The sequence below is a fragment of the Zootoca vivipara genome, chromosome 1 (assembly GCF_963506605.1).
Source record: "Zootoca vivipara chromosome 1, rZooViv1.1, whole genome shotgun sequence".
Taxonomy (NCBI): domain Eukaryota; kingdom Metazoa; phylum Chordata; class Lepidosauria; order Squamata; family Lacertidae; genus Zootoca; species Zootoca vivipara.
The window spans coordinates 126,169,234-126,179,831 of NC_083276.1; the positions used below are offsets into that span (position 1 = coordinate 126,169,234).

A 10,598-nucleotide genomic window follows, 5' to 3' on the forward strand; every position below is an offset into this window, starting at 1 on the left:
TCCAGTATCCCTGCCAAGAAAACTCCATGGACAAAGACAACGGGGATACAATCTACTTTGGTCTCATTCTCCTTCATATGTCATTTTGCTTTTCTTTTGTTCTTACCTCCACTACAAGCTTGTTTGATATATGACAATCTTGGCTAAAAAGTATAATAATATAGCATTAATATTATTATTATTTTTAAAGGAGTTCCATTGAACCAGGTTGAGCTCACCTCAGCCAAAAGTAATTGCTGTGTGAGAGAGATTTTCATGGGGATTTCAGCTGCAGAGGTAAAGATTAAAATATCTCCACCCATCTTATTGCAGTCCTGATGGAAATTGCAACAAACACAAGGGACTGAAAGAATTTGAGGATGGAAACTGTATGAAGAAATTGTAGACTTGTGAAGTAACAGAGTAGCAAGTGTGAGTGTGCACATTCAAGCAAAAGAAGAGATGACAGACAAAGGAGGTCACTAGGACAGGGGTCCCCAAAGTAAGGCCCGGGGGCCGGATGCAGCCCAATTGCCTTCCAAATCTGGACCGCGGACGGTCCGGGAATCAGCATGTTTTTACATGAGTAGAATGTGTCCTTTTATTTAAAATGCACCTCTGGGTTATTTGTAGGGCATAGGAATTCGTTCATTCCCCCCCCCCCCAAAAAAAATATTGTCCGGCCCCCCACAAGGTCTGAGGGACAGTAGACCGGCCCCCTGCTGAAAAAGTTTGCTGACCCCTGCACTAGGATCTACACATTTGTAGACCGAATGAAGGAGCATTGAAATGAACACACTAAAAAGCAAGCAAGCAAGTGAAGTGGAAAGCTGGTGGGGAGGACAGGAAGGAAGAAGGGAGAAGTAGATAAAGGAGAGCAGTAGAACGAAGAGGAGTCTTCTCCAGGCTAAACATACCCAACTCCCTCAACCATTCCTCATAAGGCTTTGTTTCCAGACCCTTGATCATCTTGGTCAGCCTCCTTTGCACATGTTCCAGCTTATCAATATCCTTCTTAAACTGTGGGGCTCAGAACTGGGCATAGTATTCCAGGTGGGATCCTACTAAGGCAGAAGAGAGTGATAATATGACTTCCCTTGATCAAATCGGTATACCTTTTTTTTCTGATGCTGCTGCTGTTGCAACACAGTGTTGACTTGTGTTAAGCAGCTTGTGATCTACTAAGACCCCTGGATTCTTTTCACATGTGCTGCTGTCAAGCCAGGTGTCTCCCATCCTATTTTAACCTACCTCACAAGGTTGTTGTAAACCACCTTGAGCTCCAGGGACAAAATTTGGGATAGAAATGCAATAAATAAACAAATGATAAATAATATCTATGCATAAATGATTCCCCCTGTTGAAATTCATTTTATTAGTTTTGACCCAGTTCTCCAAACTCTTAGGATAATCTTGAATCCTGATTCTGTCTTCTGAGGTGTTACCCCTCCCACTTTGGTGTCATATGCCGATTTGATGACCATCTCCTCTATTCTTCTATCAAAATAATTGGTAAATATGTTGAACAACACCAGGCCCAGAGAAAGATCAGGAATTATTGGTGAGCACTCTGGCTTCAGTCAGTCAACTGGCCATATCTGAATCCACCTAACAATAACATCATCTAGTCAATATTTTACCAGCTTCTCCTCAAGAAAATCACAGGAGACATTGTCGAAAGCCTTCCTGAAACAGAAATACACTACATCTACAGCATTCACCTGATCCACCAAGCTTGTAGCTCTATCAAAAGAAAGAAATGAGATTCATCTGGTGTGACTTGTTTTTGAGAAACCCAAGCTAGCTCTTATTAATCCCAGCATGTTTTCTAAGTGCTTACAGACCTACTGTTTAATTATCTGTTCTAGGATCTCTCCTGGTATTGACGTCAGTAGTTGCCTGGGTCTTCTTCATTTCCCTTTGGGAGGAAAAAGGTCCCAGTCTCTGGCCATTGTAAGACTTTATTTTCCATACACAGGGTCAGGGTCAGGTTATCCAGAGGACTACTGCACAGAAAGCAAAGATTTGCATCGGAAATGCTATCATCATCATGATATATATTCATTTTTAGATCAGCATAAGCTGATAATCGCAAGCTCAGTGTTATTTCCCAGAAACGAACTGGGGAAACCACCATAGATCTCGGATGGATAATGAAGACCTTCTGTGGTGACGTGTCGAAGGTGTGGGATCTAACGAAAAGGTGGTGAGATATTTTGGCAAATGCAAGACGACTTCTAGACGGTGAAGTTGCCTTCCTCTAACTACTGAAGATTTCAAAGGGAATGAAGCCCCAATTGTTCTTAAGGTTCCACCTCTTCCCCTCAAAATAGAACAAAAAGGGAAGTGTGTCAGTCTCTCTGTTCAAGAAGCATGAAGCTATATATTGTGACTATCTGCCTTGTTGGCTTCTACTTTGAGCCTCTTCATGGTAAGTGATCTTCCACAGTCTCCCGGCAGCCATTTACTTATCAATTTACTAGTGGAAGGTTGTGTGGGGAAGAGGTAGCAGAGGAACACTGGTCAGAAAGCCTTGGTGAAGAAAAGGCACTTTAACTTTCACGGTGAACATTTCTGCAATCTTTTAAATGTCTCTGTGTGAAGTGGGTTTTTTTTATTGTTTTGTCGCTTCAGTTTAATTATTTACTTGTGTTTTATTTTGTATTTTATTCTGTGAACCGCCTTGGGATCTTTTGATGAAGGGCGGTATATAAAAGCAAATTAGAAAGAAATAAAAATGACAACAGCTTTTTACATGGAAATACGTTAGTTTTGAACTGAACCACTGCTTAAATTCAAAGGATGGGTGGATTTCTGCCAACATCGGTTGGTGCTTCCTGTGGTTTTTGAGGCAAAAACGTAATGTATCCCCCCCCTTTTCATATGCAAAGAAAGCTAACCTTTATCTGTTTATGTACCGCATACTGATAAACCTATGCTTCAACGATGCTTTAAAAACCAACTGTCATTTTTAAAAAGCAGCTGTAGTCAACTATTTCATTATCTAAGTAGTGATTCCAGAAATTTGGTTGTCTAGAGCAGTGTTTCCCAACCTTGGGTCTCCAGCTGTTTTCGGACTACAATTCCCATCATCCCTGACCACTGGTCTTGCTAGGGATGATGGGAGTTGCAGTCCAAAAACAGTTGGCGACCCAAGGTTGGGAAACACTGGTCTAGAGGTCAAGTCGAGAAGATTTGCTTGTCTTACTAAATAAGTCCTTTAGCTGAAGATGTAGCTAGACACCTGCCAGACAAATACAGCTTTTTAGGGTTTCCAATTGTGGCATAGCTCCCCATCCCTTATGACCTTTCCAATATGTCAGTTCTTTTGTTAAGTAAGTGTGATGGTGTGCACCTGGTTAGCGTGGTTCTCCTGTGAACAAGTAGGTACCCCTGCTTGTTCAATACATTTCAAATTAATAAAAACACAGCAACTCCTTCCCACTTAGTTCAGAACATATCTGCTGTTTCTTACATTTAAGGCTTGGAACCTAGATGTTTGAAAGACCTCCTTCCATTTTAGGAGCCTGTCCAAATGTCATATTTCTCAGAGTTCCCTCTCAGGTTCACTGCCTCTGAGGTGGGGCATGCTAGACTGCAGAAAGGGTCTTCTCAGGTCACCATGAAATGCCTCCTCACCCGGTACCAAACTTGGTGCCTTTTCAGGTCAGCCTTGTTTCCAGCATGTTATTTGAGCTGGTTTTAAATCACCTCGCTCTGTTCTCTTCTTCTCTCTTTGTTGTCTTAAACCCCACTATCAAATTTTATATCTTCTTATTAGTATTGTGAGCTCTGCTGGGAGCTGGTTTAAACTGAAGGGTGGCATGATTGCATTTTAAACAAAGAAATAAACAAAAAAAAATTGGGAGTTCATGGGCCAAACTCAGCAACTTCGGTCATTGAATTTTGGGACATCAGGCAGAGCTCTGTCCCACTGCCCAACCCACCACACTCTCCTAAATATCAATTGTTGTTGTTGTTCTTGTTGTTTAGTCGTTTAGTCGTGTCCGACTCTTCCTGACCCCATGGACCATAGCACGCCAGGCACTCCTGTCTTCCACTGCCTCCCACAGTTTAGTCAAACTCATGTTCGTAGCTTCGCGAACACTGTCCAACCATCTCGTCCTCTGTCATCCCCTTCTCCTTGTGCCCTCCATCTTTCCCAACACCAGGGTCTTTTCCAGGGAGTCTTCTCTTCTCATGAGGTGGCCAAAGTATTGGAGCCTCAGCTCCAGGATCTGTCCTTCCAGTGAGCGCTCAGGGCTGATTTCCTTCAGAATGGATAGGTTTGATCTTCTTGCAGTCCATGGGACTCTCAAGAGTCTCCTCCAGCAGCATAATTCAAAAGCATCAATTCTTCGGTGATCAGCCTTCTTTATGGTCCAGTTCTCACTCCCATACATCACCTGGGAAAACCAGTATCATATCAATATTTTATTAATATTTCAAAGAGACAAAAACAACAAGAGAACAGAAATAGAGTTGCCATATTTTGAAGAGCAAAGCCTTCCACATTGGCCAACTATGGATCACTATGATGGCTCTACCCATGAAAAAGAGGACATGTCCTGTAAAAAGAGGACATATGGCAACCCTGTTAAAGTTGTCCATAAATCTAGCTCTTATATAGAGCAAGGCACCTGAGAACAGCAGAAGGGAGACTCAGTGGAGGACAAAGGGCTTGTGTGAATAGTACATCCTCTGGGATTCTGTTCCCCTCTTGGATGCCAGATAGCTCAGTCGGTTGAGCATGAGACTCACAATCTCAGTGTTGTGGGTTCGAGACCCACATTGGACAATGAGATTCCTGCTACTTATTAATACTACTTATTAACACACAATGTTTGCAGAATGAGAAATGTTTTCCATGGGTGAAAAAAAATACTGTTTTCTTTTTAGGTGGCGGCGACTCCTGTTTATCATTTGCATCCAGCAGAGCTTCGCTGAAAGGTACATACTTTTTTGGGGGTGGTGGTGGTGCTTGGATGGAATCTATCTTGCATGCCAAACTTCATTTCTCGCTCTGTTTTTACTATTGTGGATCTAGAGAAATGATACAAAAATTTAGAGGAAATAAATGATGTCTACAATCCTGTATCATTGTTAGGCTGTTTAAATCTTATGCAAGTAAATGGGATTAAAGCAGCCTGTGTTATGGGATTGGAGCTAAGGATTGTGATCCAGTATGCATGTATACTTAAGCACCACTGAAAGCAACAAAGATTAAGCATGCCTAATTCTGAGCTGGATTGCACGTAACATGATTTAAGAAGATTCATAACCATGGACAAAGATCTGACCAAGTCAGTTTTAAACTTTGAGATATCATCCAGAAGATCTGTTCAGAATAAACTATTTTGGCTGGTATTTTATCACATTTATAAACTGCAAGATTGCAGCCTACAGACTGGGTCATCAAATGATCAAGCTCCGTCCCTGGCAAGGGCACAGAAGAGCAGAAAACTGAGAGTGAAAGACTTAGAAGAACTTTAAAACTTTCTATGGCAAACGAATGCTTGCTAAAATTAAACCATACAAATACGAATATCGTCATCATCATCATCACCATCAATAATAATTCCATTTATATGCTGCCCTTTATCAAAAGATCACTGGGTGATGTGCAACATTAAAAACATATTTCATGGAGCAAAATAATAAAATAATAAAACAACAATAAAATCAAAGGATGGTAATAGATAGCATAATAATAAAAATAGCCATTAAAATTCAAATGACTTTTTTGCTTACGCAAAGCAGTTGAGCAGTTTTGGAAGATTTAACTGGAAATTCTTGGCTGTAGAGCAGAGATAGCCAAGATGGCTGCCTCCAGATGTTGTGGACTACAACTCTCATCATCCCTGGTCATCCTAGTTGGGGCTTATGGGAGTTGTAGTCCATCTTATTGGGTATCCTGGCCATAGGTGGGCATAGATCAGGCATCCCCAAACTTCGGCCCTCCAGATGTTTTGGACTACAATTCCCATCTTTCCTGACCACTGGTCCTGTTAGCTAGGGATCATGGGAGTTGTAGGCCAAAACATCTGGAGGGCCGCAGTTTGGGGATGCCTGGCATAGATGTTCCTGCTGCTTATGGTAGCTCATGATACAAGTTATAAGACCAGAGAAGACACCAGGGATTGGATGTCTAGAAAGAGCATAATTCCCCTCTTTATTGTTCCTCTTTTCCTGAAATGTTCTTTTTGTAAAAAATAAATAAAAATAAAAATAATAGAAGAGATGAAGGAAACAGCTGCTTGTACTTCCAATGGGATTTTTCTTCTATATACTTGTTGAGAACAATTTCATTCTCTCTCCACTTCCAGGGAATCTTACTGCCTCCAATGATGAATTTCCGAGAGAAAACTTCACATTTGACTGCCCCTTGCCACACATTGCTGACGTCTTCCATATAAAACTGTTCAGAGGGCAGCACAAACAGGAAGTCTGTGATCTCTACGTAGACGAAGGGAAACCAAGGGAAACCAATGGGAATGAGATTTGTAATCCAGTGTATTCCGGTGATAAAGTATCGTTTGTTCTCAGAGGTTTGAAAAGGAACCATAGTGATACTTACATCAGCTGCCTACAAATCTATACACCCGTCGCTCATTGCTGTGAAACAATTGAAAAACATCTATATATCCAAGGTCAGTATAGACTGCTTTATCTTTGTGGTCTAAGTGTAACGAGAGTCCTGTTAGTCATTCATCTGTGATAACAGTTACACCTTATAGTAAAGACTAAAGTCTAGAAAGTTAAAACCTCCTTCCAGTATACAATAGAAGGATTTCTATACTACATTTTTAAAAAGTGATATATGAGGTGGAGAATTTGTCTCTTGGCTTATTAATGTGTTGTTGTTTTTTGCATGTCCACCCTGGGGCAGTGTGGCATTATGACGGTAAACCTACAATTCAAATTTACCAGTCAGATCTACTGTGTTAGGAGGAAAACTGCCACATTTCCTCCGAGGTTCACGAGACTAGGATGGTGGACAGTTCAACAACTTTCTCTGTGCACCTTTCCTCCATCTGTAACTGTGGCCTTACCCTCACGAGGGAAAGGTGTGGCTGGTAGAGATGGAGTAGAAATTCGATTCAGTTTGCATTTAAAGGCGAATGGATTGAATTCACACTTCCCAAAACGATGCTCCAACCAAATTCCAAGCCATCGCTTGAAGTTTGCACTTCAGCGAATGTTGCGATGCCGTTCTTCTGTCAAACAATGTTTAGCCAGCTGCATATATCAGGGGAAAGTTTGCATGCAAATGAGTATATTAGTAATATGAAATTAGGGGAAATTGCTTGAAAAAAAAATGTGTACATTAGTCGAAACCACCTGGGAGAAATTTAGTAAGGCTGTTGGAGTTTCGTGAGGATTGTTTCATTTTTAGAATAAAGAACTGAGTTTAAGATTGGAGAAATCATAAAATGAAATGGCAGGTCCTTCCATCCCTAGTCACTAGGACTAAGGAAGACTGGCAAAGAAAGAAAGAAAGAAAGAAAGAAAGAAAGAAAGAAAGAAAGAAAGAAAGAAATGTACAGACAATAGAGGTTGATCTTAGGCCTGAAGATCTAATAATAACTATATATTTATTTTTTCAGAAGATGCAGAAGATTCAAAAGTTTCAGAAGACTCCTGCTTGTTCTCAGAATCTGCATCATGGCTACTCATTGGGCTCACTGTTTTTTCCATTGTTGCCTGCATCTTCTGTTTCATAGCATGCTGCCTCAGAAATGTGGTAAGTGATCTGAACAGCCTTCTTCAAAGGCTCCTAACCTGTCCCTGCGAGATGGAGTGACATTTGGGCTTTCGTTTCTCAAGATGCAGAGTCAGTAACACAAGTCAGCACGTCAAATGGAAACTGCTTTGATGAACAAATTTGAGCCATTTATTTACTACCGGAATTCGGTCACCGGGGACAGCAGTTTCTTTCAATTTCTCTGAGACAGAGCTGCTTATCGATTTAAAGACCTGGAGCTTGAGGAAAGGGGGGGAGAGGGGGCTTTGTGAACATCAGCAAAAACGACCCGAGGAAGCAATCCCCCTTATTGCTTCCTTCCAAAGGAGAAACAAATAAGTGGTGTGCCCCGGCCAGCTCTGAAGTCATTTGAGCAGTCTTGGTGAGAAGACAGTGAACATAGTTTATTTCTTCTTCCACTCAATCCGGCAAAGTGCCTCCAAGTCCATTTGGGATTCTTCCTGTTTGAAAGTAGGCATCAGGGCCAGGACACATCTTGTTTTTCCTTCATAAGGAAACATGTAGATGTGCCCCTCCTTTTTTTGAGGGTGGGGATTGTGTAGGTACACAAGGAAGCTTCCATTGATACCAGCTTCCTGATTTGTGTACACAAGGCCAAAAAGAAAGATAGACGGAATGTGACATTCACACCATAGCTGCCAAGTCTCCCGTATTCCCCGGGAAACCCCCATTTTCCCAGCTGTTTCCTGCTGGCAGCCCAGATTTAAAAAAACCCCGTAAATCCCCCGGATTCTTACTGGCCCAGGGAAGCTCCATCTGCGCATGTCTGAAGTCTCCGAACATGTGCAGAAGCGATTTCTGGCACTGCGGCCATTTTGGAAATGGGCAGAGCATGCGTAGAAGCGACTTCTGGTGCTGCTCTGCCCAGTTCCAAAATGGCCGCAGCGCGACTTCCGGTGCCGCTGCCGATCCCGGAGTTTTCAGTCTGGGAGTTGGCACCTATGCATTCACACGTAACGTTGTTCATCCATCCCAACACCAATCTGAATGTACGTGTGAATTGGCCCTTGGAGATGAATCATAGCTTTAGCAAACTGTAGAAAACCTAAGATGGGAAAGTTAAGTGTGTTGAAACCATAGCCATATCTATATGGAGGGCTGTCCCACTTTGAGCATGAATTAGGACACGCCAGCCTGGTCTATATGGGTATACAGTGGTACTTTGGTTCTCAAACTTAATCCGTTCCAGAAGTCCATTCCAAAACCAAAGTGCGCTTTCCCATAGAAAGTAATGCAAAACAGATTAATCCATTCCAGAATTTTAAAAACAACCCCTAAAACAGCAATTTAACATGAATTTTACTATCTAAAGAGGCCATTGATTCATAAAATGAAAGCAATAATCAATGATAAAAATTAAAAAAAAATTTCTTACCTGCACTGATGATAGTCATTGTTTGGATTGGGGGGGGGGGCTTTTTATCTATTTCTGCAGTCACACAATCAATCAGTAGCTGAACTAGGTTCCACACAGTCATGATAACAAATGAACCGAAAAAGCCTCAAAAACAAATAACACAAAATAAATAGCATAAACAAAAGCGCCAAACTGAATCAATTCCGGAAGTCCATTTGACTTTCGAAATGTTCGAAAACGAAGGTGCAGCTTCTGCTTGGTGCAGGTGCCCTGGAAGCAATAGCCGACAGCCACATCGGACGTTTGGCTTACGAAAAACGTTAAAAAACCGAAACACTTACTTCTGGGTTTTTGGTGTTTGAGAACCAAGCATAGCTGCCAAGTACCCCGGTTTCCCCGGGAAACCCCCCGTTTTTACTTACCTTTTCCTGGTGGTCCCCCATATCACTTCGTCTCCCGTTTTTCTCCGTTATTTTCTCCTGCCGGTGGCCATTTTTTTTCTTTCCGATTTGCCCTTCTATGGGCACCAAAAATGGCCGCCACCGGCTTCAAAAATCGCATCTACGCATGTCCGGAAGTGCATCGACGCGACTTCCGTTGTTGTCGTCGGCCATTTTGGGTGCCCATAGATGGGCGGAGCGACACAGGAAGTTGCGTCGATGCACTTCCTGACATGCGTACAAGCGACTTTCGAAGCCGGCGGCGGCCATTTTTGGTGCCCATAGAAGGGCAAAGCGACACCGGAAGTTGCGTCGACGCAACTTCCAGTGTCACACGGCTGCTGGTCCCGGATTCTGCAGTCCGGGACTTGGAAGGTAAGGAACCAAGGTGTTTGAGAACCAAGGTAGCACTGTAGATAGAAATCAGCAATCTAAAATCTTTAATTTCTCTTTCCAGGTTTGCCGCCATGTCACGAACTCTCATGACTACAACAATGAATACATGTCCATGGCAGCTGTGAAGCCCATCTAATAACCCACCACTCAGAGGTAATGCACAATTCTATCAGTGGTGTACGGACCATGGACTAGCCTAGTTCCCCCCTAGTTCTCGGCAGGACCTTTCTGTGTACCAGGTTCCGTGTATCTGTGTGCATGCGCCCCCCCCCCACCTCTGTAAAGGCTGCAAAACTGAACGACCCTGCAAAGCAATACACACAAATGAGCAGGAAGTGGCTGCTTGAAGCAGAACTGCAGGACCCTCCCCCTCATATATATGATTTTCAGCTATATACATTTCAATAGTTTTACAATAATCTCAACATTTCAAAACTTGACTTCCTCCTCTTTCTGCAATGCAGTTCTGCAGCTAAGTAATGTCTACAAAGATGCATTAGTGAAAATGCCAAAAAAGAATGCATTATGCTGCAGAAAATTGCTTTGCGAAAATGTGTACGTTAGGCAAAATTGCACACACGGATGTGCATACTAGCAGAAATTCGCACTAAAATGCCAGTGAATTTTCATGAGGACTTGTTTAGGAATGAATAAATCAGAA

At 42.3% G+C, this 10,598-nt stretch overlaps 1 protein-coding gene and 1 non-coding gene across 2 annotated transcripts; both read left to right on the forward strand.

Annotated features, from left to right (window-relative positions):
- The first annotated feature begins 2,216 nt into the window (after window positions 1–2,216).
- On the forward strand, window positions 2,217–10,082 carry LOC118093858 (uncharacterized). Its single transcript, XM_060282308.1, has 6 exons — window positions 2,217–2,410; window positions 4,879–4,929; window positions 6,306–6,629; window positions 7,587–7,769; window positions 8,490–8,545; window positions 9,999–10,082. Exons 1-6 carry the CDS (start codon window positions 2,353–2,355, stop codon window positions 10,071–10,073), a joined length of 747 nt encoding a protein of 248 aa, XP_060138291.1. The 5' UTR covers window positions 2,217–2,352; the 3' UTR covers window positions 10,074–10,082.
- Window positions 4,705–4,778, forward strand: TRNAV-CAC (transfer RNA valine (anticodon CAC)). The gene has a single exon. It is a non-coding gene; the product is annotated as a tRNA-Val (tRNA).
- Window positions 10,083–10,598: the final 516 nt, after the last annotated feature.